Source organism: Heteronotia binoei, chromosome 3, assembly GCF_032191835.1.
Source record: "Heteronotia binoei isolate CCM8104 ecotype False Entrance Well chromosome 3, APGP_CSIRO_Hbin_v1, whole genome shotgun sequence".
Taxonomy (NCBI): domain Eukaryota; kingdom Metazoa; phylum Chordata; class Lepidosauria; order Squamata; family Gekkonidae; genus Heteronotia; species Heteronotia binoei.
Genome location: NC_083225.1, coordinates 50,155,731 through 50,182,253, shown reverse-complemented (window position 1 = coordinate 50,182,253; position 26,523 = coordinate 50,155,731). Strand labels below are relative to the sequence as shown.

The 26,523-nt window shown below is 39.5% G+C and overlaps 1 protein-coding gene across 1 annotated transcript; it reads left to right on the top strand.

Annotated features, from left to right (window-relative positions):
• Positions 1–26,523, top strand: SLC5A7 (solute carrier family 5 member 7). The gene is made up of 9 exons (XM_060233774.1): positions 1–450; positions 1,501–1,726; positions 15,753–15,866; positions 16,549–16,704; positions 19,087–19,235; positions 21,157–21,300; positions 22,493–22,646; positions 23,147–23,364; positions 25,739–26,523. The coding sequence occupies exons 2-9, from the start codon at positions 1,549–1,551 to the stop codon at positions 26,360–26,362; spliced, it is 1,737 nt and encodes a 578-aa protein (XP_060089757.1). The 5' UTR covers positions 1–450; positions 1,501–1,548; the 3' UTR covers positions 26,363–26,523.

Genomic DNA, 26,523 nt, shown 5'->3' with positions numbered 1-26,523 from the left:
AGCCAAGGATCTTCTGCTTTGCTGTTCCGGACAGCCTCCAGAAGGGATTACTGCACTCTTGAGAGAAAAGAGTCCTAATTTATCCATTGGGGGACTGGCTGGCTGCCTCCACAGTTACGGCCTTAACGAGCAATCTGGAATAATGGGAAGGGAGGCAGAAGCTCCCAAGAAGGAAGGCAGTTCAGTTTTTTAGCTGGTGGGATGCAAGGGGCTTCCCTGCTGTGCCTTACAGGAGCTGACCGGTGTACAGACTAGTGTGTGATGCCCTTGTCAGGCTGGAGCTCAGTACAATGTGCCTGTCCCTTTAAAGCAGGGGAAAGCTGCTTCTCACACTCTGCCTCTGTGGGTGAATGCAAGGCGCTGAGATTGAGCTGCTTGATGCCAGATCAAGGGAAAGTGGAGCCAGAGCACAGTGAAAGGAGGGAGACGAGGAAACCTGCTGCAAAAGAGGTGAATTTGGGCACGGACAGGAGGGTTGGGGGGGGAGGGACAAGCTTTTGCTTGTTAATGCTGGGAACAAGTCATGATTTCATAGGCTGTGAAGGAAGAAATGAATCCAACTTGTTACTGAGGCTACTCCTGGACTTTAGGAATTGCCTGTGTTAAACTCCACTGTTAACCTCTAACAAGCAGCTGCTGTTGCTTGAACTTTAAGAGCTGAGTCTGTATTTCTAAGGCAGTATTCACTAATGGCAGGGAGGGAAAGAGGGAAATTCCTAGTCTTAACTGGGATGACCAGTTAAGGGATGCTTGAGGCTTTCTACTCTCTGACTGTTTTGACTGAAAACACACTTTTCATCAGTTACAAAAGTATTACCTACTCTGAGGGAACCATGAAAAACAGGTTAATAGATGTTAAATATGTTTCACAGTTCTAGTCTCATTGTTCAGTTAGGCAGATTGTTGATTATGTTGGATTCTGCCCGCACTTTACATATTCTAGTGAACCTGTCAGACAAAGGACAGACTTGAGGTATTTTTCTTAAAGGATTAGAAACGTCATTCTTATCAAATGAAAACTACAGGTGCAGAAGTGAGGGGGGAAATTTCTGATAATTATTCTTTTACCCACATTTTAAATAGTCTTCAGTACAATGACTTATTTCACTGAAAAGATTTTTTATGAGACTGGAGAGTAAACAAATATTCATGTTGTAGCAGTTTCCAATATGTGTGATACTGAAGATAATCTCTTTACTGTACTTAAAATTAGGTTTGATAAGCCACATTTTTTGCAAAAACTATAGGTTTTCATAAACTTACTTTTTGTAAACTATTAAGCTAAAAAATAACAAGTTCCTAGTCAACAGTTTGATTTCTAGGTTTGGCCAGAAGGGAGTTTATATCTGAAATAAAGGAATGATACTGGGGTAAAATGAAAATTAAATCTATGCTGCTTAGTTTGTTAGTTTGTATAACATTCTAGGTTTATTTGGACGTGTGAATACCATTGAGGGTAATGCACCATAAATGTAAAATGTCATATTACCTTTTTCCTAGCACTCACATTAGTGAAATAGCATTTCAGACAACCATTGTGATTTCAAAATGCCTTTCCATGTGGAGGGTCTGGTAGCTATCATTGTGTTCTACTTGGCAATCCTGTTTGTTGGAATATGGGCTGCTTGGAGAACCAAAAACAGTGGAAGTGATGGAGATCGTAGTGAAGCTATTATAGTTGGTGGAAGAGACATTGGCTTGCTGGTTGGTGGATTTACCATGACTGGTATGTTCTTCTCTTTTTATTTATGGTTTACTGTGCATTTATTGTGCATGGGAATGCAAATATAGCCCTTTTTAAAGTGTAAAACTTCACAAACTGCTACTTTCACAAAAATTGTATGCTACAAAAATAGCCCTGACAGAAAACCTTCAACCAGTTGCTTCTGAGTGTTTCCAACAAGAATCACACACGTGTGTTTTGTTATTGCCTTTGAAAATACATCCCACTGATCTTACTGAATAATGCAGTACAAACAAGGCAATGTTGATACACATCCATGACTTTCCTAACATAGTCCCTTTGGGTTTATTAGAGCAATTATTTAACAAATGAACTAAATTTCTTATTCTTTCAATGCCTTTGCTAACATTGGAAAAAAAATGGATTAATTTTACTGCTCCTCCATTAAGCTTATAAATAAAGGGCAATTAACCACTCATATAATATAGAGTCCTATGGAACATTCCTTTTTCTTTGAATATTTCAAATCTGCTGTGTGACATTCTATTGAAAGAACCTAAGGTGTTTAAAAGAATGGAAAGCACAAAATACCATGAAACAAAGACTATTTTAGGTCCATTCAGTTATGTATGAGCCAAATACAGCTACCAATTTCAGTAGGATCACACCAGGGATTCACCATCCCTGCTTTATCCTCATTTAACTAAATGTTTCAGCATATCATGTTGTGATGTACAAAGCAATTTATGTAAGATGTATGCAATTAAGCTAGCCTAGTCTGCTAGTTCTTAACCTTATTGTGGGTACTGATATCAGAAAGGGGAATTCTGATTAATCTAGAGCTCTGCTTTACTTTGCAAGATGGCAAGTCTCCTTGACCGAGTAATGACATCAGAGAGGGCAACAGGGCCAAATGGTGAGTCATAATGCGCCAGAAAGTTTAATGCCCAGGCCTACAATTATACTTGTTAGCAAACTAACATTTAGGTCAGTGCAGAATGATATTAGACAAAAACAGACTCCGCCTTTTGTACTACAAAGGCCGTACAATTCAAATTAAAACTGGTTCCCACATATGACTATTTTCTTTGAGTGTTCTATTTCCCTTTTCCTGTACAATTTCTGGCTTTGTCATTAAAAATATATAGTAAAGATATAAATGTAATAAATTCTACTGATTTCAAATACAATTTTCATTCAATTATAGTTTGGGACATGAATTAAATCAAGAAATGTGTCATGTTAAATCTTCACATTTTGATCCAAGAGTAAAAATTTTATTCTCCTTTTAATTCTGGGTGGAGCTGTTCCCAATTCCTGTGATTATCAAATGCTAAGCTCACATTGATTTTTTGGTGTGCAACAGTTAAATGTGAAAAATGTTAGATGATCTGTGTTTTATCAGACTGGAGGAGCAGGTTCTGACATTTGGAAGACAAAATGCAATTAATTCTGCCAGAAGAATCAATTGCTGGTTCTAAAAATTATGAGAATATTACATTGGGAGTATCAGTAGTCATCTTCTATGAATAGCTATGTTAATAATTACTCACAACATGGTAAAATGTGCTCTTGATCACTAACACCCATTAGTGCCGGTTTGGTGTAGTGGTTAAGTGTGCGGACTCTTATCTGGGAGAACCGGGTTTGATTCCCCACTCCTCCACTTGCACCTGCTAGCATGGCCTTGGGTCAGCCATAGCTCTGGCAGAGGTTGTCCTTGAAAGGGCAGCTGCTGTGAGAGCCCTCTCCAGCCCCACCCACCTCACAGGGTGACTGTTGTGGGGGAGGAAGGTAAAGGAGATTGTGAGTCTCTCTGAGACTCTTTGGAGTGGAGGGCAGGATATAAATCCAATATCTTTTTCTTCAACTATTAAGGAAGAAAAATAATATTTTAAAAACTGTAATAACAGAGGCATCTGCTGCTCTTAAAGTACTATCATACCCTGAAATTACGAAGGAATAACAGATTTAACTTCAGCACATTTACAGACCAACAACATGCATTTTAACTGTCATTCTGTATATAGCCAATTTTCTTAGTAGTAAAATACACACACAACCCCCCTCCCCCTAACATTACATATCCAGAATGACTTAAAATTCTGAGTTAAGATCACTGGGAGGGGGGGGGTGTGTAAATTGTGATCTTCTGGGGAAAATCTCTTGGAAAACAATTTGCTGTGCAATCCTAGACATAGTTACATCCTTTAAGCCCATTAATATAATTGACATAGAAAGTTGTAACTTTGCCTTAGATGGCACCATTAATGTTGTACAATTAAAAAAATGACACCACAAGTTATCTGCATGGTTCAGGGATATCACTAGTGTTAATACAATTTAACAGAGTAATGTTGGAAAGGGTGCATGAGAAGCTTAATTAACATTGATATTAACTTAAAGCTTCCAAAGCACCATTTGTGGACACAAAGAGATTGATATATGAGATATGTAATCAGTTAATTTAAATGAGGAACATTATAAGATACTAAGGCAATCTTACCCTCTTCCCTCTATCATAAACAGGATTTTTCCTCTTATTTGTTTGTCTATGACGGTTAGAAACTGAGAGAGAGAGAGAGATGCTAGCCCAGCCCAGGGAACTGAGGGAAGAGACAAAAATCACCTTCTTATATTTTGCTTTTGAAATAGCTCATGAGAGGCTTTTAAAAGTTCAAAATAAACAAACTGTTTATTTACCTTGGAGAAGACAAGGTCAGGTGGAATCAAGTGTGGGATGTATGTGGTGTACAGATAATAAAAGCAACACTGTTAGTTTTATTCACACAAACACCAGATAATTTGCTCCCAACAAGTGTTTCTGCTATTCAACCAGGTGTTTAAAACTTTGAGGAGAGAGGCTGCCTTTTCAGTTTTTGTTTAAACACTTAAGCATAGGTTTCTGAGTTTCATCAACAAGTAAAGTTTAGAAGGCAGGAATATACCACCACGTTCTCAACATCCTTCTTTATACACAGATGAGGGATCACTCTCCCTTTTCTAGAAGCTATTTCCCTTCATAACAGGGCAGGGATCACTTCTCTTTATTAGAAGCTGTTTCCTTTTTTTGGCTTGAATGAGGATGTTCCTTGATCCACTCCACCTCATTCCCAGTTCACAGTCAGTGCTTAACTGTTTCTTCATCAACTGTCAGCTCCCAATTGTCATTCCTTAACTGACTCTCTCCACAAAATTCTGCTTGAACCACCTGTCACTCAGAGGTTCTCAGACCCTGTTAGCCATTAACCCTTAGCAGTCCGTCACATATACAAATGTCCCTTTGGCACAGGAGACAGGTTGTCTTGTATAATTCTTTGGTATGCAGAATCTTTGACATCTGCATAAATCTCAGCAACTTGTTCAAATTCTCTGCATGGGAAAAAAGAAGTCTGTGACATTTTAGAATGCAACATCCAGTGTCACCGTCTGCCTGCTCCTTCATTTTAAAAAGCAAATAATTAAAATGGGATCTGTGGAAGTTCTACTGTTTGATACTTCCCTTGTTTAATTGACAACATACTGATATAGTTTTGTTTTTTAAAATGAATATCTTAAATAGCCCAAATTTGTACAGAATATCAGTATAACAAATTTTACAAAAAAAAAAAACCCAGTTGTCAATCTACCTTGAGCCTCTAAGCTTGCATAGTGGACACAGTTCTTTGGCAAACCATGCCCATGTTTCCTGTTGTAAAAATCAAGTAACAAAAATCCACTCGTACATCAGCCACAACAAGACAGATCATTACTGGCATTTGCTACCCATGCCATCCCATTGCATCCTGACAGGGAACCAGCTTATGTATATCACAATCTTATCTGGCAGCATCACATATAGAGCAATTGAGAACAGGGTTTTTATCACCTTGCATCTGTTCCAACACTGGCAGAAAGGTGACATACTGCTAGTTTTGCATTATGATGTTTCTTTTGTGGGGAAATCATATGATCACTCCAAACAACCCCTTCTTCCTCACCATTATGCAGGCACTAATAGGCCAGTAGGGGAGGAAGTGCTCCATAACAGTCCTTTCTGTCTATGTCTGCATTATTCACCCCCACCATTTGGAACTGGTTTGTGTTTCATGTTTTGGCAAGATGATCAATTGACCACTGTTTGATCATAGGAAGAAGAGTTGGCTTCCCTTAAACAGGAAAACATGCCTCTTTCCACTATTTCCCTCTAACTTTTTGAGATATACCACTGAATTAGTCAGCTAAGTATTATGAATACCTAAATATTTATGAGCAGCCTCATGGAGCAGAGTGGTAAAGCTGCGGTACTGCAGTCCAAGCTCTCTGCTCATGACCTGAGTTTGATCCTGGCAGAAGCTGGGTTCAGGTAGCTGGCTAAAGGTTCACTCAGACTTCCATCTTTCCGAGGTCAGTAAAATGAGTACCCAGCTTGCTTGGGGTAGGGGGAATGTAGATAACTGGGGAAGGCAATGACAAACCATCCCCTAAAAAGTCTGCTATGAAAACGTTGTCATGCGACATCACCCCAGAGTTGGAAATGACTGGTGCTTGCACAGGGGACTACCTTTACCTTTTTAAATATTTATGAATCTTTTCTTACAGCATTGTTCATTAAGGATATAAAGAACCATGGAATACTTAAGTCAGACAAATGTTCCAGTGCTCTCAATAGTGAGTCTTAGGCAGTATAATCTGACTTTTTGTGAACAAAAATTTTATTTTGCAATATATTGAAAAGTATTCTACTATCAAAATCTAAATATAGTTCATCAATACATTACACAATTTCTTACCCCTCCCACCCTCCAAATTGTGACCTCCGCCGGTATACAAAACAAATTTAAAACCTTTTAAAAGTAAAAATTCACGTATATAGAATCTTAACTAAAAGTTGTTATTCACTTAACTTTATCTTAACTCCAATATAACTACTATTCTTATTCTTTTACTTATTACTTACTTCTTAATCCTCAATATTACAGATTTAATCAGATAACCATAATCTATTCTTCTTTGTACTTTTAAAAATTCAATTATTACTTGTTAAACATTAAACATATATTTCATAGTCCTTAAATCATCACTAAAAATTATTCAGATCTTAATCGTAACTCACATAAACTTACTATATAAACTCAGCTACTTATATTTCACTACTAAAACAGTACTCAGTAATCACAGTCCTTTTTCTCTTTTAGAGTTCAGTTAATATAAAAAACCACTAAATGTCTCTTCACCTTCCATTGCATCTCCACATAGTTTTGAAATTTATCCCAATCTTCTTTAAAGTTCTCCAAATTATATTCTTTTAAGATTCTAGTAAGTTTGTCCATTTCACTCCAGTTAAGAACCTTTAAGACCCAGTCCCACTTATCAGGTATTTTGTCTTGCTTCCACATTTGCGCATACAATGTCCTTGCAGTTGAAAGCAAATACCACAACAATGTCCTATCTTGCTTCGGAAAACTTTCTATTTGTAATCCCACCAGGAAAACATCTGGTGCTCTCTTGACATTATAACCCAAGATTTTTGATATCTCTTGTTGAATTATAGACCAAAATTCTGGGGTTGAAACATGGTGAGCTGACCTGTCTCTCACAGAGGGGGAGTATGAGTTCTTTGTTTTGGACATAAAAGACATTTTAATGCCTGCTGTCTACCTGTTTTCAGTAAAGGAACTTGTTTAGGACATGCTTGTTACCTCGAGGGGAGAGACTTTGGCTGACGAGAGACCCCAGGAGGGGTTTTTTTTTCAGCTTTGAAGAACCCCCGGTGAGAGATTGCATCCCATCGTCTACATAGATGAGCAGACAGGTTAAAACGGATAAAAGGAAGTACTTCTTCACCCAAAGGGTGATTAACATGTGGAATTCACTGCCACAGGATGTGGTGGCGGCCACAAGGATAGCCACCTTCAAGAGGGGTTTAGATAAAAATATGGAGCAGAGGTCCATCAGTGGCTATTAGCCACAGTGTGTGTGTATATATACATTTTTTTTGCCACTGTGTGACACAGAGTGTTGGACTGGATGGGCCATTGGCCTGATCCAACATGGCTTCTCTTATGTTCTTATGTAAAGAATCTCTGGAGTCATTGAATTGACTTAAACTCATCAAGGTTCCAGCCTTCTATAGACTATAATAACTTCTGAAGGAAAACTAGACAGTATGAGCAAGATTAGACGGCGCTAAGGTAAAAGATTCTTATCTAACACTCTGGGAGCAAATTAAGACTGTTTAAAGAAAAGTGCTAAGATCCAGAACTATTTGTCAAAGTAAGAAATTAAGGAGAAGTGGAAGGGGGTAAAGGTGGAATTTTTGGAGCTAAGAGAAAGCAGTAAAGTGCAGAAAAATACTTGCTGTTTGGAATTTTTGTGGCTTTGGAAAAAAAAAAACCAGGCATAACAAAGCTGCAGACTCTCATGACGAAGCAGGGAGTGACAACTCCTTCAAGTATCATGAGATTTACAATCATAGAGAATGGGACTTCATTTCCATAGAGTCAGGAAGCAAGTGGCGAAAGAAGAGGAACCTCCAAACATCCGGGTATATTTCAGAACCAGGAACCATAGAGAATCATCGGAGGCCATTATAGAAAGGTCAAAGTTTTATTAAAAATAAACTGGATTTGGACTATAAAAATGTTTAAAACCAACATAAATCATCCTCATATGGCGAAACAGTTTGGACTATATATTTGGAAATAAAGACTAAGCCCTAGGGGGGAAAAGGAAAACTTTTTAAAACAGAGGCTTGAAAACATCACGGCCGCCATTTTGAGGAATTTAAGAACTTTAAAAATTAATATCTGGAGCTAGGAGGCTCCTAGGATGGCGATTTTGGCCATGCTGGAAAGGGTAGGCTCCAATCTATTGAATGCAACCATTGGATTGTGGATTAGTGAGACCAACTAAGATCCCATTATAAGCAATGGGCAAACAGTAATGTCTGATCAGAAGCTGGGATCTAGAGTTACACGTTTAAGAGCAGCCTCAGTGGGAGAAGGGAAAATGTCTAAACAAGTCCAAGAACAATTGGATGCTATGGAAACAAGATTATTAAAGGCAATGAAGGAATTAATAACGGGCAGTGAAAAGAAATTAACTAAAGAAATAACCCAAGAAATCAACTCTAGTGCTGAAGAAGTAAAGAAAGAATTTAAGAAGGAGATTGAGGAACTTTAAAAAGAGTCTCAAGCAACAGCAAAAAAACCCTGAAGAGATTGAAGTTAAAATAAAAGACCAAGATGCTACTATCAAGAAATTGCAGGATAAAGCAATATTGCAAGACTGTAAAGTGATGGAGAATATGATTCATCTGAGGGGAGTGCCAGAGGCTGACCAAGAGGATTTGAAGAAGTAAATGGCTACAATTTTGGCTGAATTTCTGGAAGAAGACCCAGTTGAGGTGGAACATATGTGTGACTATATATATAGTGTCAACTCAAAATTTGCCAGAAAGCGCAAGCTACCCAGGGATGTGGTAGTGAAATTTACTACAGGGGATGTGGTGGGAAGGATCTTAACCAAGCAGTTTAGTAGCCCAATGGTTGTGGAGGAAAGCAGAGTGAGAATCATAAAGGAATTGCCGAGAAAGGTCATCAGTGACAGAAAGCAATTCAAGAAACTGACTGACAAGCTAAGAGAGAAGGGCATAAGATATAGATGGATTTTATCTGAAGGTCTCAGCTTTGAGCATAATAGACTGAGAAAAACAATAGTGGACACCCAAGGCATGAATGAATTTTTGGTGAACAATAAAGATTTTGAGGGTACAGAATAATTGTAAAAACCATTATGGATTACAAATTAATCTCTTGGAATGTAAATGGACTTAACTCACCTCAAAAAAAGAAAGGCAATTTTTCATTGGATTAAAAAGCAGAAATGTAAAGTAATTTTTCTACAAGAAGTACATATTAAGCAATTGGATTACAAATTTTATGGAACAAAGCTTTGGGAGAAGAATTGTTCTCGCTAGCAAAAGATAAGAAAAAGGGGAGTGGTTTTTTATATTAAAAAAGAACTGGAGCCGAAATTGGTTTTTAAAGAAAATGAAAGTAGATATATTGTGGTGGAGGTGTTTATTAATGAGAAAAAGACATTGTTGCTGGGACTATATGCCCCTAATAGGCCAAAGATGCTTTTTTCAAAGACATTTTGCAGCAACTTGACCAAATGACTTATGAGCATGTAATGTTAATGGGAGAAATTAATGGAACTATTAAGAACTCTTTGGACAAATCTGGAAATAAAAAGAATAAAGATAGCAAGTTGCCAGTCTTTTATTTAATTAGTAAAGCAAGAAAGTTTGGAAGATATTTGGAGAGAGTTCAATCCTAAGGTACGAGATTATACTTTTTTCTCAGCAAGGCATGACACTTTCTTGAGAATTGATATGATATGGTCTATGAAGGACCTGGGACTTATTACTAATAAAATAGAGATTCTTCCGAAAATAGGTGCAGACCACAATCCATTACTGTGGTTAGCAAAAGGAGTGAAAAAGTGTAGAAGATGGAGACTAAATGAAGATCTGCTGCAAAAAGATGTAGTGAAATCTCTGGAAAAAGAAATAAGCTTTCTTCCAAATGAATGACAATCAAGATGTTAAAATTCAGACCGTATGGGATGCATACAAATCTGTTATGAGAGGAATACTAATTTCACTGAATAATAAAGATAAAAGAGCTAAAGAAAAACAAATGAAGGACTTACAAATAGAAATAGGCAGAAAAGAAAATGACCTGAAGAAAAGACCGGGGAAGAAAAAAATATTGCAAGAGATTACGATTCTACAGAACCAACTGAGACACCTATTGAATAAGGAAGTGGAGTGGAACTTAAAAAGGTTGCAGCAGAAGTCTTTTGAAGGTGCTAACAAACCAGGGAAGTATCTGGCATGACAATTAAAGAAGAAAAGAAATTTATAAATAAAATTATTTCAGATGGTAAAGAAATTTTAGATCAAGACGGAATTAAAAGGGAATTCTACAAATTTTATGCCAAATTATTTAAAGGCCAACAAGTGAATAAAGAGAAAATTGAGGCCTATTTGCAAAGAATAAAAGTGAAACCTTTCAGTGAAAGCATGGAAAAAAATTGAATGATTCAATTGAGAAAATGAAAATTGAAGCAGCAATTTGTTCAATGAAAGTAGGTAAAGCTCCAGGTCCTGATGGTTTTTCAGCAAAATTTTATAAAGTTTTGACAGAAGTATTAGTACCCAAACTTCAAAAATGGATGAACTGTATCAGGCAAGAGGGGAAGGTACCAAATACATGGAAAGAAGCTGTAATTTCACTTATACCGAAAGAGGAAAGAGATTCCACGTATGTTAAAAACTATATACAGATTTCACTACTGAATAATGATTATCAAATATTTGCTAGAATTCTAGCAGAACGACTCAAACAGCATTTTAACATTTCTATTCAACAGGAACAAGCAGGATTTCTCCCCAGAAGGCAAATAAGAGATAATATTACAACAGTAATAGACATTGTAGAGTACTATGAAAAACACCCAGAAAAAGAGGTGACTTTATTTTTTGTGGATGCAGAAAAAGCCTTTGATAATCTTAATTGGGATTTTATGTTTGCAGTGATGGAAAAAATGGAATTAGGAGCCGATTTTATAAGGATGATTAAAGCAATTTATACAGAAGAAGAAGATATTGGATTTATATCCCGCCCTCCACTCCGAAGAGTCTCAGAGCGGCTCACAATCTCCTTTACCTTCCTTTCCCACAACAGACACCCTGTGAGGTGGGTGGGGCTGGAGAGGGCTCTCACAGCAGCTGCCCTTTCAAGGACAACCTCTGCCAGGGCTATGGCTGACCCAAGGCCATGCTAGCAGGTGCAAGTGGAGGAGTGGGGAATCAAACCCGGTTCTCCAAGATAAGAGACCGCACACTTAACCACTACACCAAACTGGCTCACCAAACAGAACAACAAGCCAAACTTTGTGTGAATGATGATTTGACTGAACAAATAATAATCAGCAAAGGTACAAGACAAGGCTGCCCTCTATCTCCGCTGTTGTTTATAATGACCCTAGAGGTCTTACTGACTCAAATTGATGAAGATAATGAGATAGAGGGTCTGAAGTTGAAAGGTTTTTCCTACAGATATAGAGCATTTGCAGATGACGTGATGTTTATCAATGAAAATCCATTACAAATAACACCTTTGTTGTTGAAAAAAATTAAAGAGGTTGGTGAGCTAGCAGGCTTCTATATTAATAATGAAAAATCTAAAATCCTTAGTAAAAATTTGTCATCATGTTAACAGAAGGAGTTACAAAATGCTACTGGTTGTGAAGTTGTGTCAAAAGTAAAGTATTTGGGTGTGGAGATTATGATGAGGAACATTGATCTATACAAGAACAATTATGAAAAGCTCTGGCATAAAATTGAAGGGGATATGCTAAAGTGGAATAAATTGAACTTATCCATATTGGGGAGGATATCTATAATTAAAATTAATGTTGTACCAAGAATTATGTTTTTCTTTCAGACTATTTCAATAGTGAAAGATAAGAAACAATTCCATCTCTGGCAGAGAAAGATTTCAGAATTTATTTGGGCGGGTAAAAAAACAAGAATTAAGATGAAAATTCTGACAGATGTGAAAGAGGAGGCTTTCAAGCACCTGATTTATTGTTATACCATGATGCAGTTTGTTTGGTTTGGATTAAGGACTGGATGACTTTGATTAACAAAAAGCTATTGGTATTAGAAGGCCATGGAAATGTTTTTGGTTGGCATGTGTATATGTACTATGGGAAGGAAAAGTTGGATGATTTTTTTTCACACCGTTATATAAGGAGGACTTTATTGAATACCTGGAAAAAATATAGTAAATATGGTGATGAGAGGAAACCGCTTTGGATAGTGCCAACTGAAGTCATAAAGCTGTCTCAAAGTTCACAGGAAGATAAATGGGTTACCTATGAGCAACTGCTAAAATTTCATGGAGGCAAAATAGAAATGAAGTTGGTGGAAGAGCTAAAAGATAAATTTGATTGGTTTCAATTTTTACAAATTAAAAGCTTGGTAGAGAAAGATATGAGGAGTACAGGTATAAGATGTGAAAAAACAGAAATGGAGAAAGTGCTGTTGGATGAAAATGAAAAATTGATTTCGAGGATCTATACTGAATTACTGATTACTGAAATGGTCTACAGAAGAGGAGGGGGTAAAACCTCAAATGATTCTGGGCAATAAATTTTAACAAAGAAATACAAATGGAGACATGGGAACACCTATGGAAGAACTCTATGAAAATATCAACGTGCTATAACATAAAAGAGAACTGTTTTAGAATGCTGTATAGATGGTACATGACACCTAAAAAACTAGCAAAAATGAACAATAATGTTTCGGATAGGTGTTGGAAGTGTAAAAAACAGCAAGGTTCTTTTTACCACATGTGGTGGACTTGTGAGAAGGCAGTATAATCTGACTTGAGTTGCAGTGAACAGAGCACCGATCCAGGACATAGTTGGAGAGCACATGTTCCTTCAACTTTGGCAGAGCTAAGCAGATCTAGGTCTGACCTGAGCCACTGTCTGGGGGCCCTTCTATAAATTCAGTGTTTGCAGCCTTGACTTCCATGACAGAAGAAAGGCAGGATGTAAATATATTAACAAATAATAAATCTTATTTAAGAGTTGGGGCCAACATCAGCAATAAGCAGGAGGAGGATTTTGTCAGGAACACATATTTCCTAGAAGGGCAATCCGGTGTGTTTGAGCACTGTCTGTGGTTAAAATTATGGTTCCTTTGGACACACAATGCAGGGAAGGATAGGAAGGAAGATGTATAGAAAGGGAACTAGTTAGACAAAGCCCCAAACTAGGTGCTGCTTCTAGAAATATCCAAGCTGACTGCAAACTAGCTGTAGTTCAGCTAAGAAAACTAATAGAGGGAATGGAACTCTGTTGAAACCTCAAAAGGGAAAACACTTTTTTTGTTTATATCCTGCTTTTCTCCCTAATTGGGATCCAAAGTGGCTTATCCCATCATTCTTGCCTCCAGTACCTTATTCCTCACAATTACTTTGTGAAGTAGGGTAGGTTATAAGATTCTGATAGCTCCCCTAGTGAACTTCCTTTGCAGAGCAGGGATTTAAACCTGGTTGTTCTTGTCTGACACTCTAATCACTATGCCATGTTGGCTCTCTACTCCACTTTGCAACCAGGAGGCACTCATCACCAGAAGTTCTGAAAAGCAGATAGGAAGACTCCCAAATTGTATCCTACTGATTTTGACAAATACTATCAAAGTCATCATGGGCCAGCTGCAGTTCCTGGTGTGGGGATCAAGAATTCAGTATGAGATAACACAGATCTTGAGATTATTGAAAATTCACAAATGTTTTCAGAAGGTTATATAGATACCACTCTCTCCAGCCACATTTTTATCAGTGTCTGGATCTGGGGAACTGTCTCAGAAAGCAGTGAGCCCTCAGTCCAACAAACCTGTCCTTATGTTTAACCCATTGGCCTAGATGCATAAGATGGCTGGGAAGAGGGGTACAAAATCAAGAAATCTTGAAATCAGTTTGCTATAGTAGCTAAGAGCAGCAGACTCTAATTTGGAGAGCTAGATTTGATCCCCCACTCCTCCACATGCAGCTGCTGGAGTGACCTTGGGTCAGTCACAAGTTCACTCAGAGGTGTTCTCTCAAGAGCAGTTCTCGGAGAGCTCTCTCAGCCCCACCTACCTCACAGGGTGCCTGTTTTGGGGAAAGGAAGGGAGAGGAGATTGTAAGCTGTTCTGAGACGCCAAATGAAGGGTGGAGTATAAATCCACTCTCTTCTTCTCTTCTTATTATTTTAGAGTTCTTAAGAGCTCAGAGAGTATCTTGTCCTTGGTGGCATAAATTCTTTCTAAATCTAGGTCAGTGGTCCTTACTCCATGGCTCACATAGAACCACATTCACAATTAACATCAATCAAAGGAGCCAGATGACTCTTGAGTGTCCGGGGCACCACATCACCACATACATACATACAATAATATGAGATATAACTGTTAATATGGAACATATAACTGCAAACTAATTACCAGATTACTTCTGAGAACATAATGTGGTCTCTTCCCACTACCTGTTGAACTTTAGCCAGCCCTTGAGTATCTAGAGTAAGGGGTTTCCTTACTACCTTCTCACTCTCTTCTCAGCATGTGCATCTCAGCTCAGGCATGAGTATGAGGTTGCCAAGGTAGCCAGAGGAGAACATTCTGGTCATGGAGAAAGGGTAGTAAAACTACAGCCACTCCACTGTGGCCAGCTTGCTTTTTCCCTGGGAGGCTCTCTGCAGCAGCTCTCTCTTCTCAGCAGTCATCTTGCTTTCCACCCAGAAGCCACATCAATGCTAGGATGAGAGTGCAGGAGCTGTGGAGAAGGGTGAGAGGTTACTGGTCAAGATGGACCCTTTACACCTACCCTAGCACGAAGACCACAGCTCAGGGAGGCTCACAGCTTACTGGTCCTAGAATCACAGAGTTGGAAGGAACCTGCAGGGTCATCTAGTCCAACCTCCTACGCAATGCAGCACATTCACAAATGTCTCTCCCCACACACACCCAGTGACACTTGCTCCATGCCCAGGAGTTGGCAAAAAAACCCCAACCTCCAGGATCCCTGGCAAAACTGGCCTAAAGAAAAATTGCTGACTGACCCCAAAATGGTGAAGCACATTTCCCTGGCCTCCAGTCCCTGTGGTGGCAGCTGTTTCAAAGTGGGAACCAGGGCTATCCCTAGGGTGCGGGGCACCCCAGGCAGGCTTACCTGTCTGAGAAACTGAATTTTTAAAAAAGGATACCACAGCAAACATTTGGGTGGAGGGTGAAAACTCTTTTCTTTAGTCTGTATTTTGCACTTCCTTCTGTTTCTTCAGAATGCCTATATCAACTAGCCTTTTAATATAATGTACCTATTAAATACCTGTCATATTTAGCTGATGTGTACATCACATTATGTATCCCTCTCTATTGGTAATGCATTAGCTGCAAAAACAAATGTTCTGTTTTCTTTGTTTTTCCCTCTGTCATATGTGTTAACATTCTTCCATTTCTTCTCAGCCACCTGGGTTGGAGGAGGTTACATCAATGGGACAGCTGAGGCTGTCTATGTGCCGGGATATGGACTGGCTTGGGCTCAGGCCCCCATTGGATATTCCCTTAGTTTGATTGTAGGTAAGTGAGAGCTGTGGATTAAGTGAAATGTTAAATTTAGAAATGGCACAGTTAAAGCATAAGCCAAGGATGGTTGCTCTGTGACCCAGTTCCATTGACTACAAGGCATGGTCCTCTATATACTCCACCTTTCATGTAGATGAATTTTTGTACAGGAGCAGCTGGAAAATGGGAAAGGATCAGCACTAGGGAAGAGAACAGCTCCTGGCAGAGGTATGACGGGCTTGATGGATCACAACCTCCAATTAGGATATGATCAGCTGTAAAGGGCCTAGCTCTTAGCCAGATTCTGATACTGACTTGACTTTGTGTTTCATGATTGTCCTAAGAACAGTACAACAAATCTGGACATCAAAAAGATTTGAGTGTAATGTGTTCCCTGCACGAGACTTAACAGAGGGGTGAAATGACCATAATAAACATGACTAGTCTTTCTACTTCTGACAGAGGAATATCTGTACCAATCCATTCCAAGGAAGCACCTACTCTGACACATATCCTGAATGTTCAGGGTGTGGGATTAAATTTTAAAATGTTGTACTCCAGTAAATATTTGCAATTTATATGGAATGAAAATATAGTTCTACAGAAAAAAAAAACCCTGATGTGGTGCTGTATACTGAATGCTGGAGAAGGAAGCTGTCTGGATCCTGAGATCACTCTGGTCCTTCTCATGTTACAGGTGGATTATTCTTTGCAAAGCCAATGCGTTCCAAAGGTTATGTGACAATGTTGGACCCATTTCAACAAATTTATGGAAAACGAATGGGAGGGCTTATTTTCATACCTGCATTAATGGGGGAAATGTTCTGGGCTGCAGCCATCTTCTCTGCATTAGGTAAGGAATATTGATGATAATTCTGTTGCTTGGAGTGAGGATAATCAACTGGATGTATGAATGTTTGGAGAAGACAGTGATTTTGATGGATAGAGATGTTGATCTCTCCTGGTGTAAAGCATTTAGAATAAGAAGTCTATCTATTATGTGCCTAGAGATAGTCAGAAAATCAAAAACTTAAGTTAAAAACTAGTTGGCTCCCTCAAAGACGCCAAATAACAATAAAGTGATAATTGTTGTTGAAAACCTTGTTGTAAAATGCTGCATAGAAATCTTGGGTGTGCTTTTATTTATAGTAACATTTGAAGAGATTCATTATGAAAGGCTTTGTGTATACAACTTGTTTTAACTTTAAAGAGATTTGAGTGATTGTGTTGCAGATGAAAATGTACTTGTATCTGTTAAGCCATTCAGCCTTTATAGTAAATGCCCTTAAGATCTCAAAACCAAGCAATATCTTAGTTCTTGAGTGTTTTTATTTTCACAGAATTTTCTGCAATTGTTTCTCATAATTACACCACTTCAGTCAAATAATATACAATATATAAGATTTAAGTATATATTTGTACTAGGGGAAATGTTGCTTTGAGGATTTTAGTTGCAACCACTGATTTAAAGATTAAAGATCAATTCACTGGCCTAGGAATCTGGATGATGGTCCAATATGTACGGTAGATATGTATGTGAGGGTGTTTTCATTAATTTTAAAGTAACATGTGATATGGGTGTACATATGCATACAGCATCCTAAAAATCAGGACTGTAAACTTATATAGGTTTATTTGTGCAATGTATCTGCAAATTACTAAGTATGCATGCTGGGGAAGTGTTTGGATTGTTCACCTAATGGGCTGGATTTCAACCAAGTGATTGTGTATATCAGCATTAGTGAAACTATAGGCTGAATCACAAGATCTAAAATATGTTTAACCTGAGTGACCCAGGCTAGCCCAATCTTGCCAACTCTAAGCAGGGTCAGCTTTGATTAGTACTTGGATGGGACAACACCAAGAATGTCCAACTTGCTAGGCAGGCAGGCAATGGCAAGCCAGCTCTATCTCACTGATAGTGCATCTGCTTTGCATGCAGAAGGTCCCAGGTTCAATCCTCAGCATCTGCAGATGAAAGAACCAGGTAGTAGGTGATGTGATGTGAATGACCTCTAACAAAGACCCTGGAAGTTGCTATGAGATTGAATAGACAGTACTGACCTTGATGCACCATTAGTCTGATTCAGTATAAGGCAGCTTCATGTGCTCATGTTCTTGGGATGTACCCCTGGTGAAAACTCACATTCAAAACGATACACAAGGATTTAATTTAAAAATCTCAAAACTTCTGTCTTTGATGGAATTGTGACTTAATTCTGCCCTAATCAGAATGTCTGGTAGCTCTTCTAGCATGGCGGTAACTCTGCAGGTGAATAGCTGTAAGTGGTCTTTGCAATTGTTGCTAGTTTAAGTTGAGGGAAAACACACACACATACTTGATAGCATATATAAAGCTGTTTGGTAGTACAATCTTTTAAAATAAAAAAAAATAATCAAATTTCTTTCCAGCTGTGCTCTGATTAGCTGGAAAGCAATGGGGAGCTTTTAACCATAATTTTATTGCAAAGCCTCAAGAGTCTGAGAATAAAATGCCTGCTGAGGTGATGGGAATTGAGTGGCTTAAACAACTTTCAGGGCATTTAAAGTATGCATTCTTTTGGAGCACAGCTCAATTTAGGAGAAGGCTTTCTGTGGTGTTTCACAATGTGGAAGTGAGGACTGCGACTACCTTTTAAGCATGCTATCTTCACAAAAGGGCAACTTGAAGGTTAGGAACAATGTGAGGTTTTTCTGTTATAAGCACCAGGGCAATACAAATGAGTGACTGGAGTTTACTCTGAGTTTGGGCCCCAGAGAGCTGTCAGTGCTGGATTAACAGATCTAGTGACACTTATTGTTCCTCCTACCATTCTTTCTGCATGGTATTTCCTCCACAAAGTTTCATAATAGTGATGTATCATAGTAATGATGATTCTGTACTTGGTGTGCCATTGAAGGTTACTAGAACTGGAATTGGATGATTCCATACAGAATTTTTACACCAGTAGTACTAGCTTAGAAATACTCTGTGTGACGTACAAGAATGACCTGCACTGTATGTCATATTTGTGGTTCAAGGTTCTCCAGCATTATAAAGCAACCATGTAGCCTCATCCATAGAAGACACATATGTTAGATTGTTAATGAGTCTGTGTTAAACTAGGGGCCTTCTCCTAAAATCTGAAGCCAACCCTGTAACAGAGAATCAACCAGCCATTTGGAGAAAACGTTGAAAGGCGTGAATGGCCAAAATAATATTTTGTTTTTCTTCCCCTAAAACTTTCTTCTGCAGGTGCTACCATAAGTGTGATCATTGACGTCAACATCAATATTTCAGTTATTATTTCTGCCCTAATTGCAATTCTGTACACACTTGTGGGGGGACTTTACTCAGTAGCCTACACTGATGTGGTCCAGTTGTTCTGCATTTTCCTAGGACTGGTGAGTTTCTCAATATTATGTTTCAACATTTTTTGCACTGATTAGGGTATGTGCTATGTACAGCTCTTTCCCATAGTAAATTACATTTTCCCTGACAACAAGAATTCCAGTTTTATCCATCCAGCACTGAAGAACTGAGTTCTGTTTGGGAAATATATAATCACAATATACCTTGCAGCTTCTGGTGGGTCTTCTGATACTTGTAAAATACTTTGTGCACACAATGGGAAATACACAATATCCTCAACCACAGTTAAGGGCTAGGTGGGCACTGACCATAAGTGTATGGCTAACAGTGGGATCCATCTTTAACTCTCATTTCAAACCAACATTGAGCTATTCTGTCAAACCCTGGATGAGCAGGAACAGTGATCAGCATTCACCATGATTAAAACTAGTATTGATGTACCATAAATTATTATTACAATGAGAGGAGAGCAAATCATTCCCAAGAGGAAGGGAAGAAGGGAATGCTGAAAACAATTTGGGTCCAAGTACCTGAAGGACCATCTCCTATATTATGTCTGGGTTCACAGATGAAAAATTTGAGAATGAGAAACAGTTTAAATTAAAACAATGTTAATCTAAAGAGCTACCAAACATCTTTGCTTTACAGATTTGTTCTAAGTTTGAGTTGTAATAGTTGAAACATAACTACTTCTCTGTTTTCTGGTAAGGATGAGTCAGAGCCCTTGTTCCAGGCTTCCATTTTCTCTAGAAGCTCAGCTTTGAAATATTTTTTTTTATTTATTTAGAATTTATATCCCGCCCTTCCCACGGGTGGCTCAGGGCGGCTTCCAACAATAGATCCAGCATAAAATTAAGCAATATTTAAACATATAAGGGAATAAACATTTAAAACAGATAAAACAGATAAAACCATAAATATTAAGTTCAAGAATATTTATCTGCAATTTCCATGTGAATCTTATGTTTACCCAGGGCTTTTTTTATAGCAGGAACTCCTTTGCCTATTAGGCCACACGCCCCTGATGTAGCCAATCCTCCAAGAGTTTACAGGGCTCTTAGTACAGGGCCTACGGTAAGCTCTTGGAGGATTGGCTACATCAGGGGTGTGTGGCCTAATATGCAAAGGAGTTGCTACAAAAAAAGCCCTGTGTTTACCTACATTATATTCTCTAAGTTTTCTTTTGGACTAAAATAATCAGAAAATATGTTTTCTTGGGAGTGGGTCCTTCAATTTCATTCTGCCTGTGCCCACATGTTTCTTTAGCACAAGGACCTTTCCACTAAGGCTCTTTGTATTAAAGGTAAAGTCCCCTGTGCAAGCATCGGGTTCTTACTGACCCATGGGGTAATGTCACATCAGGATGTTTTCATAGCAGACTTTTACAGGGTAGTTTGCCATTGCCTTTCCCAGTCATCTACACTTTACCTTCAGCAAGCTGGGTATTCATTTCACCAACCTTGGAAGGATAGAAGGCTGAGTCAACCTTCAGCCGGCTATCTGAATGCAGCTTCTGCCAGGATCAAACTCAGGTTGTGAGCAGAGCTTGGACTGCAGTACTGCATTGTACTAGAAGCACTGAAATCAGGCTTGCTATTTGCAGTCCCACAGTGGGTAAACCCCTGCCCTTGGCTCCAATGCCTTTAGGAAATACAGTAGGAGAAAAAAATGTATAGGAATTCCTACATGTTTTATGGTCTTTCCCATAGAGATTAGGGGGAAATCACACAGAAGTCACATCCACCCCAGGTAGCACTCTCAAAATCTCCCAGAATTCTCTGAGGCAGTGTTGGCAATCCTAACCAACAAATAAAATGACAGGATCCAGCCCATTGTTTTCTTGACTACCTGCATTTGTGTTTGGAGTTGAAGAACTGCTATATAAAAGTATGAAACTTTTCTTCATGATCCCCCACCCTATTTTTTAAAAAAATTGCTGCTTTTTCATTACAGTGGATCAGTGTTCCATTTGCAATGTCCCATCCTGCAGTGACAGACATTGGGATTACAGCAGTCCATGAAGTATACCAAAAGCCTTGGCTTGGCTTTGTTAAAACCCCTGACATCTACACATGGCTTGACAATTTCCTCTTACTGGTGAGTGCCTCCTATCAGATCTGTAAAGGATGTATAAAAATGGGATATTAGAATATAATGGGCCCTTACCTGCCTTGTGAAAGCTAGTCTGATTTCATTGGACCTCAAAAGCTAAGCAGTGTTAGCTCTAGTTAGCACTTGGATGCCTAGGGTTGCATTATAAAGGCAAGCAATGGCAAACCACTCAGGCCCATAGCCAGGATTTTAAAAAGTATTAAAACTTAACAGTTCCCCTCCCCTGGCCACCATGGCTCTGACCCAGGGCACCTGACTCAGTGACCTTCCCTTCTGCCCCCTCTCCACCACTGCAACCACCTGGGGGCTAGCAGAGGTGAAAGCTGGGAACTGGGGGCTATCCTGTCCCTCCCCAGTGGTTTAAATTACATGGGAGAGGTACCCAGTGGCAGCCAGTGCCCCTCCACACCATTTAAAGGTTTGGGGAGAGCAGCGACTGCTCCTAGGTATCTCTCCCATGCAATTTAAATCATGGGGAGAAGGAGGGGGAGTCCCCAGTCTCTCAGCTTTTACACCCATGATGGGGGAGGGGGAAGGTCAGGGGCACCTGACACAGGGCACCCAACAGGAAGTCAGGGGGCAGGGCCCCACAGGTCCCCCTGTAGCTACAGGCCTGAAACCACTTCTGTTCAGCTCTTGCCTTGAAAACCCTACAAGGTCACCCATAAGTCGGCTGCAACTTGACAGCACTTTCCACCAACAGAAGGTAACTGCTTTCAGTTTTACATGGTGAATTCTGCAATTCCAAAAAATGACTACTTACAACATGCAGAAAGGGGTTTGTAACTTTATGCTGAACTTTGCCACAACAGTTATCTGAAATAGTGAAGAATCTACCTGAAAGACAACTCAGTGGCAGATGTCACTCTTGAGAGTGGTTGAATGGATAAGGAGAGTGAATGGGATGCATTAGATGGATTTATTGTATCTAATTATACAAACATTTCTTTACCAACAATTCTAGAGTAATTCTAGCTAATCTTCTCACCCCACCCTAATGATTTTGGTACAGATTGTAGTATGAAAACCTTTCCATGCTGAAGGTGCAGCTGTACAATTATTGTGTGTTGTTACTGGATGTAGTGAAATATATTGAGTAACAGTGGCTAAGAAAGTGATCTCAAAAGGACCTCTAGTAGCCAGAAATGATGAAAGGGTCTGCTTGTTGTATCCACAGATATTAGGGGGAATCCCATGGCAAGCATATTTCCAGCGAGTCCTTTCATCTTCATCTGCTATGTATGCTCAAGTGCTATCATTTCTGGCAGCTTTTGGATGTCTTGTGATGGCACTCCCTGCAATACTCATTGGTGCAATAGGAGCATCAACAGGTATGCTGTTGTTCAAATCACTGATACCTGAAGCATCAGCTACCATTAGAATTATTCTAGAGCAAGAGTTATACATCTGCCTTCTCTTTTCCTCAATATAATCCATCATTTTAGTAGGTTTGTTGTTTAGAACACTTTTAAGCATTGCACTTAATTATTATATACCTGTATACTCATGATATTGTATGCAACATTTGGCAATCTTAAAAGCAATCTGTGAAGAATGCCCCAGTGGTTTATCAAAGAGGATACTAAAAATATTGGGCTGCTGAAAGAGAGAGGGCTAGGGGTACAACATTCTGGGGCCCAGGTTACCCTGGACACCTAGGGAGGTGAAGTTAACAGGCGCCACTGAAGGAAAGCAGCAGTATGCCTGTTCTAATTTCTAATTGTTTGTTAATAACATCTAGATTTCACAAATCAGAATGCAAAATTTTGTTGCGTTTTTTTTAGTACATGATATGTACAGACATGGAAAGACATGGATTTTTGTGTTACAGATTGGAACCAGACTGAATATGGTATGATAGATCCCAAGACAAAAGATGAAGCTGATATGATTTTACCAATTGTCCTCCAGTATCTTTGCCCGGTTTATATCTCCTTCTTTGGTCTTGGGGCAGTGTCAGCTGCTGTAATGTCATCAGCGGATTCTTCCATCTTATCAGCAAGTTCCATGTTTGCACGGAATATTTATCAACTTTCATTTCGGCAAAGTGTAAGGTTAAATTACAACCAACTTTTTGTTATGTCATAGGATAATAATTTGCAGTTAGTGGCTGGAGACACATTTACCAGGTATAGAAGGAAAATGTACTTGATCAATTTTAAGTTTTAAAAGGCATGTCAAATGGAAGAATTCCATACACAGCAATAGTTAGCGGTGGCCCAAAAGTCTAGGTTGTGCACACAGTATTACTACATGTGTGTGTGCATGCATAGTATGAGGAACAAAGAGCTAATATTGAATTAGTACAAAGTGAAACTAAACAATTCTTAATAAATTCAGTATTATGTATTAATCTGAACACTTCTCCTATAGATCAATTTAAGCTAGCAGAAACTTGCTCCACTGAATGTGAACTATAGGGTGCTGAACCACAGTCATGCCTTGGGACTGATCACTGGTGCATAGGAACAGGCCATAACAACTAATAGGCAATGTCACATTGGAGAGAGAGAAAGAGAGACAGAGAGAGTCATGAGCTTGCCAAAAGCTGAATTTAGTAACTGGTGGTAGGGGATAGTTTCAGACAGCCATGTTGATATGCAGTAATGGTTAGATTCAGTAGCCCCTTAGAGACCAACAAGATGGGGAGGGGGGGTTAAATCTCCCTTTGCTGGTAGTAGGGAAGAGACTGTGGGTTAGTGATAGAGCACACAGGCAGAAGGTCCCAGGATTATTCATCAGTATCTCCCGTTAAGAGTATTAAGGTGACATGAAAGATCTTAGGAGGCCAATGACCTGGCAAATGACACTGTGCGCAAAGGAGATGGTAAACTGATGTTGGTGAATGAATATCCAGCTTGCTGATCTTCGTGGCAGGGATATCAGTGGATCAGTGGTAGCAGTTGATGCTGGATGGTTACAGCAGTCAACTGAAGCTAAATCCAACTAAGACAGAGGTCCTGTGCCTGAGTCAAAGGGGGGGGGGGGGGGGTTGTGCACCCGACTCCCAGCCTTGGATGGCACTGTTTTAGTGCTGACACAACAGGTGAAGAGTTTGGGAGTGATCCTGGATGCTTCACTCTCTATGGAGGCCCAGGTCACAGCGGCTGCCAGGTCTGCCTTCTTCCATCTATGGCAGATTAGGCAGCTAGCATCATATCTCCACACACACCCCCCCCAAAAAAAAACCTGGCTACAGTGACACTAGCAATGATCACTTCCAGGCTAGATTACTGTAACCCGCTGGCTCTACTTTGGCTCTACACTGGCTTGCCCTTGAAACTGATCCGGAAACTGCAGTGGTGCAGAATGCAGCAGTTTGCCTGCTGACTGCATCACCTGTACAGACAAGCATACAGCCGGTGCTCCACGCCTGCACTGGCTGCCTATAAAGTACTAAATTCATTTCAAGGTGTTAGTTTTGACTTTTAAAGCCTTACGCAGCCTGGGACCAACATACCTGCAGGACCATCTCTTCCTGTATATGCCTCAGAGGTCACTCCGTTCAGCCTCCCAAGATAGGCTGACTGTCCCCAGCCCAAGAGATGCCCATCTTGCTTCTACTGGGGCCAGGTCTTTTTCGGTCCTGGCCCCAACCTGATGGAATCAGCTCCCTGTGGAGATCTGGGACCTACCTGGTTTGCGGGCATCTATCTATCTTTTAGATCAGTTGTCCTCCCCTACTGTACTGTACTACCCTACTGCACTGATTTGTTATACTGTCCTACTATACCATCTTACCATGTTGTCCTGCTGGACCACTCTGTTGTACTGAATATTGTAATCGGTTTTTATTGTCATGCTGCTGTGATTTTATTGTGATTTCATTATTTATGTTGTGCTCCACTCTGAGTTCCTACGGGGGGATGGGCAGAATATAAACAAACAAACAAATAATAATAATAATGGCTCATTGGTAGAATATCTGCTTGGCTTACAGAAGGTCCCCGATTCAATATCTGGCTTCTCCAATTGAAAGGATCAGTCTTTTTCTGAGATCCTGAAGAGTTGCTGCCAAGTCTGAGTGTACAATACTGAAATTGATGGACTGATGATCCAATAAAGCAGCTACATGGGTTCATGTGAAGTGATACAGTACTTGGAGGGTGATACTTGTAATGTTTCCATACAACCAGCTTTGATAAATTATCAGGGTCTAGAAGTATTATGCATGCATCCCAGTAAAAGAATGAGTCCTGCATCTCTGTATCTTTGTATTGGTAGCTTTGGAGAGGAGGTTTACCAATAGTCAGGATTTCACCAGATTGATTTGATGGTGTATATTCTGGATTATTCAATACAGCTGCTAAACTGGCTTTATTATAAATCTTTTTTACTATAGCTGAATTTGTATAGTCCTGTGTTTGTGGTTAAAGAATGCAAATAAAAGAAATACAAACCAAAGCAACATTCTGTTTTACAGGCATCAGACAAGGAAATAGTTTGGGTCATGCGGATCACCATTCTCTTGTTTGGAGCATCAGCAACAGCAATGGCCCTGCTTGCAAAATCAGTTTATGGACTCTGGTATCTGAGCTCTGACCTGGTTTACATCATCATCTTCCCTCAGCTCTTGTGCGTCCTTTTTATCAAAGGAACCAACACCTATGGTGCTATTGCAGGATACTCATTTGGTCTTTTACTCCGAATTACAGGAGGAGAACCATATCTGTACTTGCAGCCCTTGATTTTCTATCCTGGCTGGTACAAAGATGATGACGACATTTACATTCAGAGATTTCCCTTCAAGACTCTGGCCATGCTCACCTCATTCTTCACTAACATAGGAGTGTCCTATTTGGCAAAATACTTGTTTGAAAGTGGCACTTTGCCACCAAAAGTTGACTTCCTGGATGCCGTTGTTGCAAAGTACAGTAAGGAGAACATGGACAAGACAACACTTGTGAAAAATGACAATATAATTCTTAACGAGCTGGCCCCTGTGAACCCTCGTCACAGTTTGACTCTGAGCACCACGTTCACAAATCGAGAGGCCTTCAGTGACATTGATTCAAGCCCAGATGTATCCAATGCAGAAGATAATTGACAGTGACCCAACTGAAGGGAAGCATTTCTTTCATATCCCCTACAGTGCAACAGGGTATGCCACAAAGAAAGGTTGGGGACATCTAGTTGGGGGGAAGAAGGGGAACAAAACATCCCTGCACAATTCTCTAAGTTAATTTTTAGAAACAGGAATTAACTGTT

Bases quoted from the DNA above. Each gene is read 5' to 3' on its own strand.
- SLC5A7 (XM_060233774.1), top strand. From the start codon at position 1,549: ATGCCTTTCCATGTGGAGGGTCTGGTAGCTATCATTGTGTTCTACTTG. The intron at 22,647-23,146 runs GTATGCTGTTGT...TTTGTGTTACAG, and splicing joins TGCAATAGGAGCATCAACAG to ATTGGAACCAGACTGAATAT. The intron at 23,365-25,738 runs GTAAGGTTAAAT...TCTGTTTTACAG, and splicing joins AACTTTCATTTCGGCAAAGT to GCATCAGACAAGGAAATAGT.